The 24,283-nt window shown below is 36.3% G+C and overlaps 1 protein-coding gene across 1 annotated transcript in view; it reads right to left on the reverse strand.

Annotated features, from left to right (window-relative positions):
• Positions 1-24,283, reverse strand: part of LOC139138783 (atrial natriuretic peptide receptor 2-like) — an 83,858-nt gene that overhangs the window by 13,832 nt on the left and 45,743 nt on the right. The window contains exons 6-10 of the mRNA XM_070707309.1: positions 7,118-7,269; positions 4,103-4,175; positions 3,491-3,629; positions 1,602-1,688; positions 1,327-1,470 (exon numbers count right to left, since the gene is read on the reverse strand). Of these exons, the coding sequence (XP_070563410.1) occupies positions 1,327-1,470; positions 1,602-1,688; positions 3,491-3,629; positions 4,103-4,175; positions 7,118-7,269 (595 nt within the window). The remainder of the gene's footprint in view (positions 1-1,326; positions 1,471-1,601; positions 1,689-3,490; positions 3,630-4,102; positions 4,176-7,117; positions 7,270-24,283) is intronic.

A 24,283-nucleotide genomic window follows, 5' to 3' on the forward strand; every position in this document is an offset into this window, starting at 1 on the left:
CATTACAGATTGTGTGTATTCAATTCTAGCTGGGTGTGGATAAAAGTCAGAAATTTAGCCTATAATGAACAGATGACTGTCAATAATACAATGGTACAACCATAAATTTTCATTTAAACTGTAATTTTTCCCACCAAAATTTTAAACCAAAATCTTACCAATTTTCATGGATCTTTCAGCAATTTTTAAAATAATTTTGGACCAAATGGACATCACATTGCCTTCAGTTTTCTATCAAAATTTTGATAGAAAAATGAAAAAAATTTGATTTGTTTTCTATTTTATGACAGTGACAAAATGTGACTTTGGCGCTCAAATGGTTAAAATGTACACAGTTGATAAATATAAAAGAAATAACTTTACTTCAGACAGATAGAAAGACTGCTTTCGATCTTTATTCCAATTCTTCACATTGGTTTGTAAAACAAAACTTTGATTCTTGTTGCCTTCTGAAATATTTGTAATGTCACTGCAGTGCATGTCTTAGACTTGGTGGGCCAGTGATCAGCACAGTAACCATTGGAATTTGTGATCTGTCTTTATTTATGTAGGACACTGTACATGTCGGGAACAACATTTTTCTTGTAAGCTGATTCAGTGCACTAGTAAATGTAAGACATCCCACTCAAACCTCAAATCTGACTGTTTCTGTTCAATGAACTAAAATCATCGCTGCAGTTTTTTCCAATTTCCACTACCCTACAAGTTGACATGATTATTTTTTCACACTTGTAAATTTTTACAGAAGACCACAGGATCTTCGCAATAAGAAATATCTACAAGATGCACTCCATCGTCTTAACAGAATACACTCACCATGTACAGAACACATGCGGAATAAATTTTCAGAAGTATTTGAAAGGAATTTTGTTTTGCTGTGTTTTTGTCAACATGGTTCACCATCTACCAGATCAAAGCGATGTACAAGTTTGATTTATGTCGATCTTGTCTGTCTGTGCGTGTAAAGATTTACATCCAGTCAGAGAAGTAGATTTATGAAGCCTGTACCGCAATATTCGTGAATCTATAGTACGGGCACCATTCTACTCATTGGTGGGCATATTCTATGAACTGAACTTTTGCTGGATATTTTCCAGGAAGTATAAGAGAAGAAATATGATGTCATTTTTGCCAATAAATTGACAGCCAAGTTGCAAGATTCACAGCCAAAGTTACAAAAGACAGCATGATAAAACTGCATCTTATCAATGCTACACATTCAGGGCTCGTATAGCATTTACGGGGGGTAAACATCTCTTACATATTTTACGATAGAAATTTGGTGATTTGCATTCCTAGGCTGAAGCTAAGTCATCTTAAACTCACCTGAATCCCCAGTTGAGTGGAATATCATCATTTAGCAAGACATCGTTGAGACTTCCCTTGGGGCAATACTCAGTACAGATGTAGATGTCTGGCATTTCGATGCAACCGCCGATGAACTTGCAAAGATTGGGATGGCTCAGATCCCTGGTAGGAGGAAGGACATGACAAACATCATCACTTGTAGATGGTTGTAAGTAATCGTCATTATCAAGGTGGAATGTCCCTTGGGGACAGATATTCAGACGCTCAAACTTTTACAAACATTTCACACATACCTGACTTGCTTGACTTCTTTGCGGATGGATTTGGTGAGAGAGAACGCCATCTTTTGGACTTTCTTGATAGCAATGGTCTGCCCTTTGCTGTGGGGAAAAAGAAATATTAAAAAGATTACAATACTGATTTATTTTTGTTGACTTTTGCCATGTGATCATCCTCCATTGTACATGTAAGTTGTGCATTTGATGGATAACATACTTGAGCATGGGTCAGAATTCCACAGCTAGCATGGCTGACCTATTACAGAGACTTTACTGATGACGGTAGCTGAGGTTTACTGTACTTTTGCTGCCAAGCAGAGCAGTGGAAAGCCTCGGCAATGCATGAAGTAAAAAGGTCTCTTCATGAACCAGCTTTTGTTTAAATGTTGCAACAAAATTGCAAGATATTTTTATGTCAATGTTAGTCTTATCAAATGTAATTACCAGTAATAAGGAAAATTACGTTGTGGTTGTTTTCCACGTATATCAGTACTGTTCAATGTTTCATAACAGATTGAAAATGCTGGTTGATTTTACCTGTGTGCCCCAGTACATATTTTGAAGCGTGTGAAAAACCTAAGCTTAACCTGAAGTCCCAACATATGCCAAGGCAATCAAAAGGAAAGCAAAACATTTCAGAGTTGTTTCCGATTCTATTTAATGTTGCAGAACTGAAGAGATAACAGCACTGACTCTGAATACCAGTCCTTTTTGAAGCTCAATAATTTTTCCATGATTATTCACCCTTTGACATTTTTATAGATCCATAAAAAGCTTGATAGTGATATCCACACATAAATCCCGGAATGTTGGTGATTCCATTACAGTTTGAGAAGGAAGTGAAAAGTCCACAGTGTAATTCATCCCTTTTGAATGACTCTTTCAATTAAAAAGAAAACAAGAATTTTCAGCCAGTCAGAAATCATGCACATGATTTACGAGACGATGAAGGCATTGATCACTGGCACTAAAGAGAAAGTGAAATAAAAGTTGGGTAGATAATGACCACAGATGTCATCTACGAATCAAATTATGGATGATTAATGGCAAACTTTTGCTGACTGTATCGACATCGATACAATCTGTGCAAACACTACAGCAGAGTCTGCATGGATTGCTCAGTAAATGAATGACTCTGAAAACACAAAATGTTGACTGCCTGGTACAAACATAACCATAGATCTAACATACTTAGTCTTAATTCCTGGGAAGCATTTCGAGAATCGTGTCACTGACACAATGACAAGGGTTTGGCTTTTCAATTCACATATGTGAGCTGAATGTACAGATATGCCAAAAAAATTTGTGCAAGTGTTGTTCACACACTGCGATCAGTTAAAAGCACAGTGGCATATAATTTGTTCAATCATTTATAAAATATCCATGGATTAACTAGTTTTCTGCCTAAACAATTTTGAAGAGAAACTTTTTCTAATATTACCTCTTTCCTCTATACTCGGGCAAATTGAGGTAAAATGTGCCTCGGGGACAGATAGTCGGACTCTCAAACTTTTACAATTCCTTTTTGATCTACCACTTTTGAGGGCTTATTTGGAAGTTCTTGGAGTATGTAATGTTTTCATTGGTTCAGTTTTGTGGAAATCGGTAATTCCCCATACAGATAACACAAAGATGGTGGGTGGCCATTTTGAATTTCAGATGTCGGTAAATTTTGGTTAACGTTTAACTTTCTCTAGTACCAAAATTTGAATGCTGACCGCCAATTTTCCTTCTTGATTTTGAAAAAGATGGTTGAAAGTTTGCTTGGGGAAATCTGAGCAAAAGTTTTAGTCTTTCATTTTTGAGGATCAAACTACTTTAATTGGTTGGATTGACAGAATAACACATCAAAATGTCAAATATTGTGATAAAATTTCATCTAGATCTAGAACAGATGAACTTACTAGATTCCGGTCTGGGTAAAGATTTGTTTCTGTTGAGCTGCCATTGCCATTCCGGCTCCACTGCTGCCAGTTTCTGTCATCTTGTCAACACTTTTCTGTACACTGATGACACTGCCCATGAATCCACGAATTCCAGTGTCTGCGGAGACGATGAAAAAACCGAATCTGGTGATTTTCCATGGCATAGAAGAGAAGTCATCCCACTATTGGACAATTTCAAGGGACATGTGCTATCAGACATGCTTTATAGCAGTTTCTTTTATTTGTCAGAATTTGTCACATAAACTATGTTTTTTGAATAATATGACGGCAATCTGTGTTTTATTTGTCTCATTATAAATGAGGAGCATTTTGATTTATTTATCAGGTACGTAGAGCAATACTGTTATCATCCTATGTGCTCAAGCTCTGTCCAGAATAAAACCCTTCAAATTTAACATATATCGTGACGGCGCACATATAACTCAATAATATGAGCACATTCATTGAAATAGAAACCTTGAGTGTATTGTTTTGTGTCTATGTTACACACCAGGTATTTCCAACTCTTGGGCATATTTCAAAGTTCTACCAGAAAGGAGAGGATGGCAGACATCATAATTTGTCACTCACCAGGTTGAATATCATCGTAGACAATGATCCAACTCTCATCCCACAGCATCTTCTGTTGTTTGATGTAGAAATACTAGAGGGAGATGAACAATGGAAAACAGAATGTCAGATAATCAGAAACAAAACGACAGACAAAAACTTTAATCATTTAGATACAATATGTTACACATATTGCGACATGCAAACCAATGCAGAGTCCTGCTTTCTCGCGTACTAGCAGTCAATGTGACATGGTGTTGACTAATGACCAGCGACTCAGTACTGAGCAACATTACAATATAACAATGATTACCATTTCCCTTCAGTAGACCGTACATTCTTCTGTTGAATTCTTTTTTCAGCAGAGTTTTTCATTTAATAATCTGGTGGAATAACTCTTTGACGCATGTTACGGTTATTTTTCTGCGAATCCATCGACTGCACTAAATGAAATGATGCTGACTTTTGGTGTGTTCTGGACGTCACTGATCAAAGAAACTTACAATGACGCAGAAAATGACAGCAAAAAGTAATATTAATAAAGACAAGAACGTTTTTCCGAAATTGTACTATCTTGTCTCCAGTTACATGCACTATAAAACATGGCAATATTCCTGGTATAGAATGTACAAGACTTTATGTGTTGAAATAGTGCATGTGAACACAAGGTAGACTGAAAGCTTCCACAGAACACAGAAACACTGACTCTGACGGCATTTTATCCAGTGCATTCACGTTGATGAAACTATAGTGAGATTGCTGGCAGTGAAGTTGGTGCTATACAATATGAATTTAGCAGTGAGTACGTGATATGTGAAGAGAAAGTTACTGCCGTGACCCCTTTATAGGTCATGAAAGTTTCCTGGATTTGATGGACACGATTATATAAATAGGGTTTCAGGTCAAATATAGTCTTACCCAAATTCCCAAGGTTAGGGTCAAACTAGAGTTTAACATAACAGAAAGGCCCTTTGACAGTTTCGTCACCACTTCTGAGATTCAAAGTTCAACTATACCATTCATTTTAGGGCAAAGTGAAAAACCCAGGCCTAGTCGGGCCGAGTCGGGCCTAGTCGGGTCCTCCAGGTTGGCGATCTAAAAGTTCAACGTCCGTAATGTTTTTGCAGACACGTAAATCAGCACGTGTCAATGGCAACAAAGTTAGAAAGCACGCCCAAAAATCACTCTGACAAATGATTTATACGAGGGAAGAGAGTAGGAAGAATGAAAGATTAAGCTTATCAAAACTTTATTTTGTTTCTGACATTAGGTTATAATTGGCACGCCGAGAGTAATTCTGTAGCGTTGTACAGCAAAAACATCGGAAATTCCCGCGGAGACTGAGTTTCGCGAAGTTACATTGTGTCTCAGCTGCTAGCTGGCCCTGTCGTGACGCCAGGGCCCCCAGGGATCGTTGCCAAAATCAAGCATTTTGCGTACCCTCGATTGATGATTACTTTTTTGCCATTGAACACAGAATATAGTTGTGCAGGTTCGATTTTGCTTTTTGCTATTATTTGTTTTATTGAAATTTGTGCGGCGAAATAGCCACTTGCAATTTGCATCATTGTAGCCTGCCATGCCTCCGCGAGCGCGGGGATCTCTTCTGGGTACAAGCAGACTTTGGGACCGTTTTCTCCAACGTAGGTAGCTGCAGTAAGCAGCTCGAGGTTTTGCCTGGGTATTTGGTCGGACGGCAAAACCACTGTTTTTTGCCTGACCAAAATACCCAGGCAAAACCTCCAGCTACTCTACTGCAGCTAGAACGTACGTAGCGTGGGGCCGGCCGTTCTCGGCGCACGGGGCTGTTCTCACTATTGTCACCGTCTTCATATGGTGTAACCGTGTTGTGTGCCGAACATGGAAGTATTTACGCATACAAACTAGTTTTCTGTCAAATAAAAAAGATATTTCTTGAGAAATGACCGCACATGTTGGGGTTAATGTTTTTCCCTGCAGTTCTCCGCCCATTTTCAAACTCTGACATGGCTAAAGCAAATGGGATACGTTCAGATGAATTCGCTTTAGATCGCCAACTAGAGGACCCGACTAGGCCCGACTAGGCCTGACTAGGCCTGGGTTTTTCACTTTGCCTTCATTTTAACCCTTTGAGCGCCAAAGTCAATTTTTGTCGCCCCTATAAAATATACCTCAGTAAATTTTTGTCAGGTTTTTGCCAAAATTTTGATAAAAAACTGTGGCTGTTGAAATATTGTGCTCATTTGGTCCAAAATTATTAGAAAAATAAAGGAAAAGTTCATAAAAATTGGTAAAATGTTGCACTAAAGTTTTGGTGGGAAAAAATACAGCACTCAAAGGGTTAATAGAGTAAAACTACATGCCAAAAGGAATCATGCAAATATAATGGTAACACTGAAATTTCCAACTGCCATGGTTTTCTATTATCATTGCTATGGTGATGACCCCAAAGTACCAGGATGAGTGACCTCACCAGGGGTCAATTGAAGGCGAAGGTGCAAGTGTGCAGGAAGTATGGTGAACATGACTTGTTCACATGTTCTTACCATGTGGTGACCCTTATGAAGGAGATGTATGATAAAGTGAATGACACACGTGATTAGGTTTATGTTAGCAAAAAGGAAAAAGAGAATTATGAAATAAATTAACTGTTAGTACAAATATCATTATTTTAGAAAGATCAATTGAAAAAAAACAGAATTCAGAGATGTGGAAAATGTTAGAAAGTACTGGTAGGTATTGATGTTCATGTTCAAAAATTTCACAAACAGAAAAAAGTGAAGTGTTTCTAGTACATCACAGACTGTTTATTTTTAAATTTGTTTGAAAAAAATTGAGTTGAAAATATAACAGCATTTCAAGAGAAACAGGAGAAATGTGATGAATGCCATTCATTCAAACTTGAGATGTAGAGAGATGTAGAGCTTATTTAATATGGAGTGAGATTACGGCTTAACCTGAATGTAATGTTATTATGAATGAAAGAAAGAATTTCGCCAGCAAAACAGCTCCCTCTAGAGTCAAGAATGAGTATCGATGTAACGGAGTGATACTCACCAAAATCACAGCAATAAATACAAAGATGACGAGAATACAGGCCATGGCAATACCAGCAATTTCTGCAGGTTTCAGCGGACAGGAACCGCAGTCCTTTGGACAAACCTCGCAATCTTCTCCTCGATCACTCTCACATTTGTCATTTCCGCACACTGTGAAAAGCAGGAGGGAAAAGTATAGAATAACGTCAATGCTTAATCCACCAAAAGGAAGGATGGTATAGATGACAATTGTAAGTCCATCAAATTGAAAGAAAGAATATGTTTGTCAATGTAAATACACGCCAAATGACAAACGGAAAGAAAGTATTAATGTGAAAATTCACTGAAAGGAAACCAGAAGATGGACTTCCATTCATATCAATATACCGTATACCCATCCCTATCTGAGTGACCCATTTCATGGATATGGAATGGCTTTAACAGACATCAGTTTATAAATGAAAATGTCCTCTCCCAGTCTTTTATACATTTCCACTCATCCCTGTAATAAATTTAACCCTGCTAATTCCTTATTTTCCTTTTGTAACTCTGGCAAAATCTAAAAGAGGGAACGTATTTTTAGTAATCATAACAATGTTATCTAATAAAGCTAAATTTAATAACTGCCCTGCACTGCACAATTCTGACAACTGATGGCTACCCATCACTATTCGTGTTGACAATTGTGGAAATTAGCTCACTGTACGTGGCGCGTACTGCTCGATAACCCTTTACAGTTGAAGTGAATGCAATTGACTAAATGTTTGAAATTGTTAGTTAGCATACAGAAATGTTGATGAAATTTCAGTGTTTTGATATGTGTACTATTTCAATGGGAAAAATGTTGACTGCTTGCACCTGTTATTTACAGATTAGCCAAATTGTTTGTACAGTTAAAGATAACATGACAAGTGAGATTTCAGAGAGATGTTCACAGCTCTCTCTCTCTCTCTCTCTCTCTCTCTCTCTCAAACACATACTTTTACTTAAATTCAGATTTCACAGATTAAGTTAAGATTAAACTACTCCAATTTAGCAATGTTTGAGTTATAATTTATGAAGCACCAACGTCCTTACGATAATGTGATAAATGTCTGCATGTGGTTGGCTCTGCCGATATTCAAGCTATCTTTTGGTATGTGACCTAAGCATCTCCCAGTAAAGAGCTCACAGTTATCTTACAGCGAACGTTTTCAGAGAAAATTACTTTGACAAAGTTCTTTCATTGAGAAAATTGTTATAAAACAGACTAAAACAACTATTCTATGATACATTTTATTTCATTTGTCAAAAAAAGGGGCATTTCTTCACATCTACCTGTGATTCAGTATACCAGCATATGTTTTGGATCTTACCAACCACATGTGAAACAGATGAGCCAAAAATAGAAAGAAAAAGAATCAACCTAGTTAGTCAAATGAATATTATCACTTACACGTGACAGAACTGAATACTAATCGTTGGCTTTCTTTAACCTTTGACCCTCATAATTCAAGTTTCATTCCTAAAATATCAACTCATTTCATTCCTGGACATTAACCTAGACCGCTGTGAATTCAAAAACTGTCTTGACATTTTTAAACAGCCATGGACTGCTTGGCACTTGAACTGCAAGAAATGTTTAAAGAACATTGAAGTGACCTAGATCTGTGTCCTGCAGACTGTAAAACTTGATTAAGTCCGTTGGTCAACTTGATGACCACTGATCTGGTTTGTTTCAAATCAGGGTAGTATGCAATCAGACAATTAAGACAAGCCGGCAGTTTTTCACCGCTGTTTGTTGTTTTCACAGCATCAGAGAGGCGGCGTTTATCCAAAAGAAATGTGAAATTTATACGATTTTTCAGAACAGGCTCAGTTGATTTGTAGGTTTTATTTTGAGCTGAAAGTTCTTTTTCAAGTTCACTTTCATGTTTTCCTATAACTGAATGGGCAAACAAGTCACACACATTACCAGTAATAGAACAACGGCACTGACCGTGAGTCAGTACCCCATATGATAATAGAATGTGCAGGCAGTATCTCATCAGCACTGATTGGTAGACAAGACCAGATAAATCAAGTTATGTGTTTCCAATTTAGAAAAGTACATCAGATGTATAGGGCAGGCTATTTTGAGATTCACAAGCTCAGTAGAAGTCCTGGATCAATCTTGAATACAGATTTCAGTTTTATTTACATGTATATTTGCATACTTTTCAGTTCTACTCTGGCAGGGGAGAAGAGGTGATGAAATGTTTTAAAGCCTTGTGATACGGTATACTAATTCTGCTGGCTATCTTCAAGCATAGACTCTCGCTCTCGGGTCTATGCTTCAACTCACTAATGAAGTACGCTTTACTGAGCAAGCCAAACAATTATCTTGTAATTAGGAGATAATTAGATTTTCCACTCATGAATACAGCAGGTTGTATCCTTTTACGTTTTGTGGATTATTTTTGGCGTCAGAATATCTGATCAAAATTTGCAAAATGACATGCTTTCATCCTATTACCCTATTATGATCAGAATTATGCTTCATTCTAACAGCAAACTCATCCATGAGTCTTGAATATTCAATTTTAACCACACAGACTACATCACGGGTTACTCCTACATATTAAACGTATGAATATTTTAATTCATATGCAAATTATCTAACTTTATTTCTGTGATGTGTTGATTATGATCTTTTACTATGACTGGTGTACAGCTGTTGTTTTTTGGTTTTTGTTTTCCAGTTTCAAATTTACTGACATACTTTAGAAGTCCTGAAGTGACCTACAAAGCAGTTGATATATCGGCAGCATGTCACTGGGTTTTGTCAGAACGACTTTCAAACATATCTACCACATCTCTGGCATAAAGGATTGATGCAGCATTACCATGACGACTAATGATAACACAGATGTGATGTGGGGAAATGAAAATCACATCCGTTTTGTAGAAAGCACAAAAAAAAAGGTATACTAGGTTTCCTAGTGGACTTTTGTATCTTTTTGGTCAGCTAAATGTAAGATAAAACATCAACTCTGTTGAGTAAAAGAATCACAAACAGACTGCATTCATGCATATGAAGCCTGGGTGAAACGCATAAGTAATTGTGAGGTCAAAGTTCATATCAGATGGACATGATGACATTTCACTGCTAGCATTGTAACCTGCATATCATGGCCAGCGGTTTACCACTTGTCAGCAGTGTTAATTCTTAATTAAATGGGCTGAATCGAGATCCAGAAAGTTTTGTAAATGAAGCATATATGCAAAGATATAGATAAAGTTGTAGTACTGGTATTTACGACATAGCTGAACCCAAATATCAATAATTTAAAAGAGAGTAGCCTTGACAATGAAAAGTGTATGAACTGGTGTGCCCTACATCTGATGATCCCATAAAGTTGAAATTCAAATGTCATCTTGTGGTTTGAAGCTCACATGCACATATACACGTAACGTTTCCTAGGTGAAAATGTGTCAATACTTTGATTTAATCATTGTCTTTTCAGGTTAAGTGTCAATCCAACAACAGCCATGAAAGGTAGCTCAGTCAACAATTTGTAGCTAGCCAACATTGCTTTTCATAAACTGAAAAGACCTTTAGGATTTTCATTTCAATTCTGAATGCCTATATGCACCCACCAAAAACATGTTATTCAAATTCACTACAATGTGACTGGTGGAAAAGTGTTTTGTCCGACTGAAAAGACTGAGAATTGCTGAACAAACCGTGGTGTTTTGTTGAATAGATTTGATTACCAGATACAGCATGGGACTGCTTGAACAGACGATGGCGTGCTGACCAGACTATCTGTGCCTCCCCGTGGGCAAATGAAAGATCTACAGATAATCTACAACAACAGCCAAATGCATGCACTGAACGCTGTCAGGCTCTCGATCAAAAATGTTTTTTTGTAAATTTGTGCTTTTGATGTCTGAGCTGTCTCCGTTAATTGTTACATTCTTCTGATCTTACTTATGCAGTGGAAACCGTCATTTTTTACCACACTGTTGGCAATACTTTGACCAGACTTGTGCTGACTGTATGCATGACAAATGGGGAAAATTGCCATGGGAACAGGATGTCAACATTGAGCTATCCTGGGTCAACCGACTTTTATGAATGTTGACAGTGATGAAATAAAGCTGTATTGCAGGGTTCTCCCAGGAACCATTCAATCACGGGTCCACACGCATACCTATTTAATTCACAGGTACCATAGAGACTCCCTCAATAGATTACTTTGTCTATAATTGTCCCTATGAGTCAAAACATACAAAAATTCTACAAAAAAAACCAGTCAAATTAGAGGCACGGCAAAAGCATAAAATTTATTCAAGATAATTTAATTTCAGAGATTTTTTACAAGTTTAGACACCAGGAAACTGAGTAAATGGCCAGTGTTTTAGTATTTAAGTTGTATCCAGTGTCTTTAAGGTAGAACGCGCCTCGGGGACAGATATTCGGACTCTCAAACTTTTACAATTCTTTTATGATATACCACTTGTGGGGGTTCATTTTAAAGCTTTTAAAGAAGGAAAAATTTTCACCGTCTTACTTTTTCAAAAATCGAAGATTTTATTTTTCCCCATAGAGTTAACAAGGGATGGCAGCCATTTTAAATTTCAACTATCGGGGAATCTTAGGTAATTTGTCTCTCTAGTACTAAGATTGCACGGTGACCACTGATTTTTATTTTTGCTTTGGTAAGAGAATGGTCAAAAGTTTCATCGAGGAAAGTTTCAGCAAAAGTTTAGGTCTTTCACTTTCGAGGCGCAGACTACCTTAAGCCACATACTTTCTAATAACAATGTCACTATATCTAAACTATCGTTACGTCAACACAGAGGTGAAAGTTTAGATCATTTTGCCAATGGCAATTACAAGTGGAAAGCGCCTCTCCTGCATGAGCAAGCAACTTGATGACTTTTGAAAATTACAATCCATCAGCAATCATTAGCCATGGATAATACGGTACAAATACATAATATGCCCCACTGAACTGCTGAAGTGGAATTGAAGTGGAGTGATGATGGAAGTCATTTTCAAATCGGAAACAACTTCATGTTTTACGGGAGACTTGTGATTGAGCATCAAATGGGGTTTTTTCCAAAGTACCTCTGACAAATATACAATCGCTATTCATACTTTTATCACGACATGGGTGAATATTTACAATAACAATACAAGGATCTGGCAAATGTTACAATGAATTACTTCATGGTCATGAATGTAAAGAATGCCATGTGATGAAATTTAGGCTCTACAGGAGAAAAATCACATGATTGCCATAAAGTACATCAACCTTGCAACATCGATGAGTTACCCTACCCATTCTTTGTGCAGAATATCAAAGTAATTGAAATTCTACACTGACGACAGCCAGCCAAGTTGTACAAATACAATCCAGCCAGAAGTAATTAAGTTAGAATTGTTTCCAAATTGAATGATGAATTGTGATGGTAGTATCTACAAAGCAGTTTGGGTATCATCACATATCGAAAATTTAAAAAAAAATTTGCTGGCTATATTTTCACTCGATGTGTGTCTATAGCCATACCATAAGATCCTGTGTGTAGAAACCTGTATTACAAGCAATTGTTTGCATACCAGTGGTGTGTTAGATTTCTAAAAACAATTCATTCCTTTTTCAATGCCCACACTATGCAGTATGCTGCTTCAGACTTTTGCAAAATCGACAGAAGACTGCTGTAAAGTTTCCAAGTATATTTACCACTTCATTAATCGATAGCCTTTCTAAGCTCAATTGTAACTTATTTTGAAATTTAACAGCAACTTAATGAAATTCTGAGAAAGAAAGCAAACTCTTGAACGATTTCAAACTCTCAGTCTTAAACGATTAATTTAAAAGTACAACATAACCACCTGCTCTTGAGATCCATATCGAAACCTGGTGTGACTGGCACTAGTATGGTATCAATATTGCTCTACAAATAACGCTGTACACTCATGTTCACCGTTCTGTGATTCATAGAATTTTCAAGTTTAATTCGTGAAGGGGATAAGAATTGCTTTACCTTTGAATACAGTAAAGCATGTCAATGACCATATGTTATTTTTTTTTGGTGAACAGATCAAAGAATTATTCTGTAATTAGGCGAAGAGTTCCGGCATTTACTTGATCTGTTGGAATGATTTCTCAATGGATAATACGGAAGGTGAATGACCAGAATGGAAGGAAACTTCCTATTTCCTCTGAGTGCGCAGCATGACAAAAATATTTTGAAAGTTGAAGATGACGTTGAAGCATGCACCAAAGAGGGTGGTGGGCTCTACCGTACAACAATGGAAGGTGAACAGCATGTAAGCTTTAGGTTGAGGCACCTATTGTTGCAGATTACTCCAGTGCCCTAAGCTATAGAGCAAGATACCAATTGTTAAGGCAACGTGTCTGGCATCACGTCCTCCTCGCAGACTACCTAGCCCCAGGACAGATTTTAAAAAGATACACTACACTGGCTATTATGACTCAACTATTTGCTTCACTTGATGTGTTACAAAGTGGTCCTTGAGGACATGAAAGCAATGCAAGGCTGCAGGTTATCCACCTGTATTGTGATTATGGCAATCTACCTGTTGTAAAGGGAGATGTACCACCCATCCATTCTTGTGAAGTACTCCATGTTTTTTAAGAGAGGTTTAAAATTTGATGGGTCAGAAAGCCAGACAGGTCAGCAGTCAACAGGTGTCTGTATGCTTATTTGCTCCCGATACTAGGCTGCAAACAAACATTTGTTTACACCTGTTGACCACACAATTTGATACAAGTGTCCTAAACAATTCACATATAAACCTCAACCCTTTTTCGTTCCAATGGGTTACACAGTTTGCATTTATATAAGGATTTAGTGGAACGTGTGATGAACTACCCTTCCACAAGTTAACTTTGATTCAATAGATCATCTGTTTAAAACTCATCAATATCCTCAACATGGATGTTCATAGTCAAAGTATCACAAATTACACTAACTTACTATAGGCAGTTGTTATAAACTTATATTTGTCAGTTTTACATTGTCACTAGCAGGAGAGACATTAAGGTAGCATGTGCCTTGAAAGTGAAACACTTAAACTTTTGCTGAAACTTTCCTCAAGGAATATTTCGATCACTCTCTTTCGAAATCAAGAATAAAAATCGGGGGTCACCATGCAAATTTTGGTACTAGAGAAACAAATTATTCAAATTTTACTGATATTTGAAATTTAAAATGGCCGCAATCCATGTGGTTAACTCTATCGAGAAAAAAAAAATTTTTGATTTTCTAAAAAAGTAAGCTGATGAAAAGTTTTCTTATACCAAGAGCTTTAAAATGAACCTAAACAAGTGGTGGATTAGAAAAGAATTGAGAAAGTTTGAGAGTCCAAATATCCGTCCCCGAGGCGTGTTCTACCTTAACAAGTACCAGAAAAAGGATAAAAAAATTACACAATCATAGTAACTATTTATGTTGCAGGTTACTTTGCTCAACAAGTAAATACTAGTACACTGTCATACCATTTGCCCATGGGTTCTATGTAATGTCATCTTTCTATCATTTGCTCTACCATTTCTTGATACTTTACCTGTTCAGTGTTTTTGCTGGTCTTATATAATTTCATTTTTTTCAGTTTTGTTGGCAAATTAACCCTTTGAGCACCAAAGTCAATTGTCTTAACCTTCATAAAATATACCCCAGTCAAAATTTTTTCAGATTTCTGCAAAAATTTTGATAGAAAGTTTTAAACGGCGAAATATTACGTACATTTGGTCCAAAATTATAAAAAAAATTATTGAAAAATTCATAAAAATTGGTAAAATGTTGCACCAAAATTTTGGTGGGAAAAAATTACAGCACTCAAAGGGGTGAGAAGACCTAATAATGACCACTATGAGCTACATAGAAATCAGTTTGGGGACTCCCTGTAAATGTAACTTGCTAAAAGTTAACATTGCCATGATAATATAACCATTTTCCAATCAGTTCTTTTCACTTTCATGTGAGAACACAATGATAGGAACACTTTTCTGCATAGTGGTGTTACATATCTTCTGAGACTCATGTTACTCTGAGTACAACCACTTTCCAATCAGTTCTCTTCTCCAACACGAGAGAATACAATAAAAGAAACATTTGTCTGCATGGTGGTGCTGTACCTTTTGAGAATTATACACTACAAGGCGCTGAGTGTGCAATATTGAACTATGCTCTCCTGAACAAGATACACATTTTATACAACTGGCAGATTACCTTTTTCCCTATTTATATTGACCTATATGCTGAAAATAACCACATAACATGAAGCTGGCAGTCTATCCAACCCGACTTTTATCCCCTTCTTGTTATAATCCCCAGCAGACTACATTTAACTGTTAGTAAAACCCTTTATAATGCGGATGTATTTTACTTAACCATTGCAAGCTAATTGGCCGACTAAACATCTTTGATCTAGGGGATAATTTGATATTTTTTCCTGGAGACATTCTTAGTGAGTGAACTAAAAAGCTCTTTATCAAGAGATAATTGCCTGATAGGTTATCGGAAGTCAGGGAATCTGTCTGCAAAAATCAGCTGAAATTAAAAACCAGTTTGCTAAGCACAGACAGTGGACTGCTGGCTTCAGGGCAAATGTTTAATTAGAAAAGATAATTTTCTTTTCATGTTGTTGGCTTGGTTTTTACCCAATGTACTGTGAAATCATTAATTTCACTGGGATTTAATTTCACAATATTGACGTTCAGTGACATTTTCAATTCCCTAATTTGCCAGTAAAACAACAAAATCTATCGCCGTTTAACAGTTTCACTGATATTTAATTAAAGCGGATTTCATCTGTCAGCGGAAATATAGTGACATTTAAATCCTAGTGAAAGAGGTATGCTTAAACAGTAACCTCTGCATCCATATTGACAGTTTATTTGTCGGTCTCATTTTTCCTGCATTAGTCGGTAACCCAGGCTGTGACGAAATCATAAACACAGCTTTTACGGATAATCATGACAAATAGCACAATTTTGAAAAGTAGTTACAGGCCATTGGAAGGAAAAAAGTGTGTTTATTTGTCAGAAGACACATATCAATATCGTTCTTACCTACGTACAACATCTCTTTAATGCATGTAATACGGTATTTATGGTAATTGCAATCATGAACTGGATGGTCTACTAAGTGGAATTCAAGACATTATTCATGGTGGACCTGTAGAGCATATCTCGTTTTCACAAAATTTGAAATATAAAGAGTTCCCTGCCAAAAATGTTATAGTAAATCTCAAGTAATAGCAGACAGGGAACAATTCAAGATGTTTAGTGATGAGAGCCTTGTGTAACTGAATACCCACATAACCCACAGAGAAAATAAATTATTCTGACCAATGTACTCGTCTACTGTGTATTTCTGGCCATTACGGTAGAATTGCACTTTTAAGGGAAGGATATTTTGACTCTCAAATTGTTATAATTTGATGATCAATCACGTTACTCATACTAAATCTGAAATCATGAGGCTCATGTGCCTTTTCAAAGGAGAAACATTTCATTCTTCAAAAATTTTGATCTTTTAAGTTGATTCTTGCCATCTTTATATATTTTATTATTTTTGACAAGGCTCTAACTAAGCATTTTTTTATAAAATAATCTAATGTTGCATACAAAAATCTTCAAATTTCAAGGAAAGTGCAAGCATCGTAGTGAAAACAAAACATTACAATTCAAAAATCCTTTGATAGAATATATGAACAGCTTAAAGTACTCTGGAAAACAACAATGTCAATGTTACAAAACAGGAGTCATTCAAAGTTTTCGGGTTTATTGATTTTTTCACTGATTTGGCATTTTCTTAGTATATACATCTGTCTTTGCCAATTATCCACAATGGATAAAGTACATCAAAATTACTATTTTCAAAAAACCAAAACCAAAATTTTGCAAATCTGACAGCTTGTTGGTGATATACTAGAACGGAAACTTGTCTCTTGTTAAACGCAGCGACGCAACAATTGCTAACCTTACGGTATTTTTATTACCTTCATGACAGAAGTTACATTTTCGTGTTCTTCTGTCATTACAATTACATTAAAAGCTTAGCAAACACAGAGCCTTGTATACAATGTGTAATATTACCATTGACATATTGTAATATTACAAATGTGTAATATTATACTTGACAAATGGATTCTAGCTCAGATTGAAATCAGTTGGTTACACAGGACTTTGCACGAGCTATCCTGGCTTTTACAACAAGTTGAGCATTTTATGGGGATTTGACATGATTGACGAATGGCAAAACACTTGTCTTTTACAAACAGAGCATGAATTGCCTGGAAACACTAACCAAGCATTTCATATGCAAACATCCAGAACAAGACAGTGTTCCCCCGATGCAAGTTGTTTATCCCATGAGTGTTAATTAGCTAATTGACATGACAGTTAATTTGCTAATTGAGGAGTAATACCAAACGTAACAATTTTAATGGATACCGTACATCAATGAGTAGCAAAATCCTGGAGACTTAATGTGGTCATTTGAGAGTTTGGCTTTGTGAAATAATTACTATAATTACAGGTAATGAACTGAGTTTTCCTTGTAGTTTGAAATCGTCATGTAATCGTTGAAAAATCAAATATTAGCTGAAGCAGTCTGTCATTCAATTGTGATTTACTAAGTAACTCAGTTCTCTATGTAAATGATATAGCTATACTTTGTCCCTGTTTTTTGCAACACACCCTCCCCATGCCAGTGAGGGTGCCAACCTCCCAGAAGTCCAATTCTAATTGTATTGACTGAAAAGTCTGAACCCCTACATCATGAATTCATTACTTGAACTTGAGTGTCAAGTCTCTTTAACATTAACCTTTGAGTGCTGTAATTTTTCCCACCAAAATTTACGTGCAACATTTTACCAATTTTCATGAATTTTTCTGTAATTTTTTTTGATAATTTTGACAAATGGACATCACATTACACTGGCTACACATATTTATCAAAATTTTGGCAAAAATCCGAAAAAATACTGACTGGGTATATTTATAAGGGGACAAAAATTGACTCTGGCGCTTAAAGGATTAATTGCTCTGCCAGTTCACCCAGTGATGGTGTGAAACCTGTTTGTACATTGGCATCGAATGCTATAGTTCAGTATTGATCAAAATTTGAAAACAGAACATATTTCAATCACTATAAATTGAGAAAACTGCTTTTCGTTGTCAGATGCAGGACACAACATAAATACATTAGACTGCTGATAAATGTAATCAATTACCATTGACTTTGACTAAATTGTAATGATTAACATGAATGGCAAAATAAAATTCCTTATTTAAGAGGCGCCATAAAGTTTATAGCCATCCCCAATGCAGTGATAATGGACCCATTTTCTACAATTGAGTTTAAACCTTAGATGGATGGGTATTCATTGTTCTGTGGTTAAAACAGAAAAATTACTTTGGCTTAACTTCTAAAACACTTCCCATGTTTCTGCAATTAGCCTCATAACCTAGGTTTCCTTGTCTTGCTTACAAGCATAAGTGTGGGTCTGTCAGCATGGCCTGTTTAGTATGGCATATACTCAACATGACAGGCTTTAATGGATGTGAGTATAAAAATGTAATTCGGGGAAAGATTTTTTGAGATATTTGTTTGAAGTGAAAATATTTAACTTTATGGAACATGATTGTACCCCTGACATTGGAGAAAAAATCTTTAACTTGGCTTTTGAAAACATTTTTGTCAAATTTGAAGTGTCCCTTGTACAAATCGGTTGGTGTTACTACATCATCTCCACTGAAATCTTACCTCTATGACTTGGTGAAAAGTTGATAGTTTCATGGAAATACGGTACATTGTGCAATGTTTAAAGAAAAATATCTCTGTCTAGGGTAAAATTCACAATGTTTTATCAAAGTACAAACACAGACTAAAACACTTTGAATAAGCTGCATACTTTTTTGTGCATTTTCATTGCAATCAGCAGCTTTTTAATTAGCTTAAAAGACTTCCTGAATATGGTAAATATCAGCAAAAGTTTAAATTAGCTGCAAGAGTTGAGACAAATCGTGCGCTAGCGTAACAGACACATTTTAAATAACTTGCTTCAAGCAAGTTATCCTTTCCATATCAAGACAAGATAAATACAACTGTATCACCTCATTTCCTATTCATCTCTCTATTGAGTTGTTGTCATGGTAACCAACTTAAATGTAAATTTCATGAGTATGAAACTTACAGATCCCATTCTGCCCTGAAACATCTACTCAATTTCAGAACAGCAATTTCTCAAAGAACAAGGCATTGCAGAGAGCAGTGAATAATTTATCTCTGCATCAGAGAAGACAGCGTCAGAATTATTGGAGGATCGATGAAAACTGTAAAATTGGTGAATCACGCAGACCCAAAATTTCATGTTATTAATAACTACACACATAGAATTCAAAGTTGATATTAAACAAGGAGTATTACAAATGGATTACTGTGACTTAAACTGCATCCAATATACATCTGTCTGATCTTTCGTCTGCAGCAGTGATGTTTAATCTTGGTAACCAAATCTCATATTCAAAATTACAGGCAGAGCAATGTACGCTTGTTTGCAATGGTGAATTCTACAATTTCAATTTCCACTTCAGTGAATAAACAGTCTTATCAAAATACACTTGTGAAATTTTTTCAACTCTTACAAGCCACTTATCAATGCAATGTTTTTGTTTTCTTCATTGAACACACCGGATTAGCACATACATGAGGAAGGTGGATTTTTTAAAGATGAAAAATGTGTTTTTCTTAAAGCTTTTGGTTTCAATCCAAATATGACCTGTCTTTAAAAGAAATGCATTATGGGGCGAAGGATTTTAGAAAATACCAAAAGAAAACAAAACTAGAGGTCTCTGAAGAGCAAACTGATTTTCATGCCACTGTGGTAGCGCATTTCCTTTGGAGTGACAGTCAGTGAGAATGGCAGAGTGAATCGGCAGTCAGCTGTATTGATGTTAACCACTTTGTGTTGGACTCAATTACTGCATGCCCACTGTGATGAAATGTCAAAGGAAGCCCTAGCCTGGGCATGCCACTCGGATGTAGCTAATCAAGTTGGATCTCAAATCATACGACACTTGGTACAGACCGGTTGACTTGTAGAGCTTTCATACAGAATGACAAATCTTTTAAAGCTCAGCTCTCATCAGTATGTCCATTGTCAATTCATCATCACAGTTACAAAGCAAATCGTCCCTGCACAAGACTTAAAGCTACACGTACCTTTTGACAAATTTTCACAATTTTTTTCTGGAAAACATTAGTACATTTTCTTTTACCTTCTCCTAAAATATGTTGAAATACTACATGAATAAATCTTGTGAACACAGCATTTTGTCTATAATATGCATTGTAAATGATGAATTCCTGCCTGGACTAAAAATCAGTTTTGATCAAAAACACTGAACGTTGCAGACACAGGAGCTGTGTTGAAAAGTTTAACAATATGTATTTCAACAGGACTTTTTGGAGTCAACAAAGAAACTGTTTTTTATTAAGAGAACAGAGGTGATGGAAAACCAAACATATTTGATCGGCTGCTGCGGAGTTTTTTATCTAACATAATCTTTTAACCACATTGGAATTATTCATCCACTTTGGGATTATTTTATGTTGCCATTCCAGTATGTCAGATGATAAACACGTTGAAGATGCAGCAGACACATTTTATATGCATGTAACTTATTCATCCTTTCGCCCCTATTTGTGTGTTTGGTGGTCCAACCTTGTATTTACAAACTGTGGGATTATACCAAAATCTGTAGAGGATAGGTTATCTGTGATTTAGACGTCATCATAAATTGTCACTTGAGAAACAAAGTGCTGACAATTCTTATTGGTGTTTCAATTAACCCTAATCCTGCCACGCAGTACGTATCATTTCCCAAACTGCAAAGTCAGTAAAAGAGCTGTATTGAGTCAAAACCATATGTTTTTCTCGCCCACTTGGCTTGGTATAATATCAGCTTTTGTCCGTAAAAAATCAAGTTTTCTACATCTACGTTTTCAGGGGCCTTTAAGTGTTCATTTTTCTGTTAAAAATCCAATACACGGGATGTGTCATGCGTCATTGGTTTGAACCACCTTGACAGGGTGGTGACTTATAAACTTGGCAGGACAATGGTTGACAGATAACTTCCACACTGATGAGTATATCTAGTACATGTATTTTGATTACTGTGGGAATGAAATCTATACTACAGATGTACATGTATCACTCTTCACTTCAGCTAATGATAGCTGAGAGTCATCTCGGAGAATCCTACAGGGTTTTAATTGGATCATTATCTAGACATGAGTGTTTATAATTGCCGCAGTATTTTTCTATGATGACGTCAGAACAAGGCTCTGGTAAATATTAATGAGCAATCTTCTTTGAATTTTTGAAATGCTATGTCCCTGTAGGAGTCTTGTTAAATAAACCTATCAGTGTGGAGATAGGTATTCTGTGATTGCTTGTGTATTATCTTCCCTATCTTGCTGGAAAACTTTGTGTGTGCGTGTGTTTGGGGATGTGGGTGGGGGTAGGGTGAATAGTAGTGATGTTTTAAAATTAGACCGGCAAATTGGGAAAATACCGTACACAACAGGTTTTAACATTGAAGGGCCGGCAACTGTAACTTTTGAGGATTATTTTTTTCCACCACTTATGTTTTGCGTGCCAGTTGGATTCTTTTACTACTCCCTAAAAGCATATCACATCCGCTATTTAGCTTGTCACCACAGCATGTACATGTATATTTGTAATGTGCACTGTTATTGTTTACATTTGAATTCTAATCCGGACCTGTATGCACCTGTCCACAATAATGAATGATGCAGTCTACACTTGTACAGCATCCAGGCTTAGTTGACAAGCTGAATACTGTGTACCTCGACATGCTCTGTGTAGTGCAATAAGAAACTGTGGTTGACATTTAAAACAAAAAAGTAAAACAAATTATCAAAAGTTACAGCTTTATACTGTCCCCTTAAACACAATCTGCTACAATGTCTTGATGCCTTTGGAAAAATCTGCAATACCTATGGACCATCAGAGATACTGTGAGTAACAGAAAATAGCAATCACTGCTGTGACAGCAATGACCTCCTTTTGAAACAAAACTTCACTCTTGTGTTCATTGCCATGACAACAAGTACCCATCATTTCCAGGTTTGCTTTTATAAGGTCTACTTTTTTTTCTTAAGTAGTTGCCTGGGGAATGAATGAATGTCGTGAAAAACTCAACCAAATTCAAATAAAGAAAGACGTCATCAAAACAGCTTTGTACAGTTATTATGAGTGTTCTACATAAAGCAAAAACTTGTTCTGAGCAATTACCATACTTTTGGAACAAATTAAACTGTGTATATAAACAAATATGTTACTTTCTCATGAGACAACTTTTACCCAAATGGACTTGGAAGTGAATAAAATTAGTCGTTGATCTAGATTTTTTTGACAGTTAAACGATTAATATACGGTCTGTGTTTGGCACATAATGGCTGAATTGTTATGGTCCGTCACCCTGTTTTGCTGGCTAAAAAAACGAGGATCTGATATCTGTGCAGACAAAAGGTAAGCGTCTATTGTGAGTATAGATTCTTTCATTCATTTATTGTCCGTGACACCCTAACAGCGGCATCAATACCAAGACCTCTCACAATATGTGATGTCTATACACAGGGCTGGGTGAATACCAGACCAGAAGAAGGCCGGGTGATTTGTTAAAAAGCACACGTAACCCAGGTGTGTTCATCCTTCATTTAACACTGCCCAGTTCTGGCACAGTAAGACGGGCCGCTGCTCAGTGGGAATCTTGAATAGAAAATCAAGCCATGTTTTGTGAAGAAAGACTTTAACAAAAGCTGTTGTTGAGACTTTACAATGCCCTCTCACCTCTGATAAGAGTCGTCAACAAAATACCTTTTATTTTGGTTGTGATTTTTTTAACATTTCCATTTATCACATATATCTAAGAAGTTTTTCCAGTTCGTGTTTATCAAAAAGCAAACTGACAAAGCCTGCATCATTTTGCCGACATTTTCAAAGATAAATGGTTCCAATTTTGGGTTTTTTAAAATTCAATTCTGCTTTCTGATGTTTACTCTAGAATTAATTTGAAAAGGTATTACACTTGATTTCAATCCAATTTTAGTGGTTTTCATTCCATTTTTTTCTATTCAGATGTTCTTTGAGATTCGCACAAGAAAAGAACTACCATCTGTAAAAAGTCACTGATTCAGAAATAGTTTCTTTTTTTTTTGAAAAAATCACTCAACCTACATGAGAACATTTAATGTAGAGAAGAGTTGATGCGGTGGGGCTGCCGCACACAGCTTTCAATTATTAGTTTTCTTTACAAGATTTGAGAACGATCTTTTATTTACTAGTTAAAGACAGGAATGAGAATGGAAGTGCAGTAAATTTCCTCTGTTCAAGATGTCCTATTATACCATTTCACAGTGTACAACAATGGCCGTATAGACTAACTCATAGGGAAGGATAAGTTGCATACAAAAAGTGGAACTGCAGACGTTCCTGGGTGTAACAATGTAGGCTACGATGAATGGACGTCCAGCATAGAAAACTGGCATTCACATTGGACAAAGAAATGCGGCCGTTAAAATAAGGAAAACAAGAGTACCTTTCACAAACAATTTTTACCAGCCTGACACGCATTTAAGTCTAGTTATACTCATTGTAGGCTGCTGGCTAACTCTAAAGGAAATGATTCAAATACCAGAGAGTGTCCCTCGAAATTGAAAATAGTCCGCTGTAATGATATACTGGCTTTACCCACATTCTTATATGAAGAACTCTATTTCAACATGATTTGTGAGTAGTCCATTTCATCATGAAATAAAATAAAAAGCCTGTTTTTCTTTTTCAAAGGAGAATCTCATCTTCCTTCCTCTGCATTCATGCTAAAGGAATTTTAAAGATACTTCAGAGACGGTATGTTTTGCAAATTGTTTGCCCATCAGCAAGCATTAAACGGGTAATTCTTCAAAAGTGTAATCTCCTTGTATACAAAATCACATGGTTGTGAAACCACCATTACCTTTACAAATGCTGCAGCCCGTCCTGAAGTCGTATACCCATAATTTTCGTTTCAGTGGTTTTAAAGTTTAGTTTTATGTCGGCACGCCGACTAATTGAGGGATTTATTGAGCTTGGTTTTCTTTCAATTTCCTAATC

The sequence above is a fragment of the Ptychodera flava genome, chromosome 8 (assembly GCF_041260155.1).
Source record: "Ptychodera flava strain L36383 chromosome 8, AS_Pfla_20210202, whole genome shotgun sequence".
Taxonomy (NCBI): domain Eukaryota; kingdom Metazoa; phylum Hemichordata; class Enteropneusta; family Ptychoderidae; genus Ptychodera; species Ptychodera flava.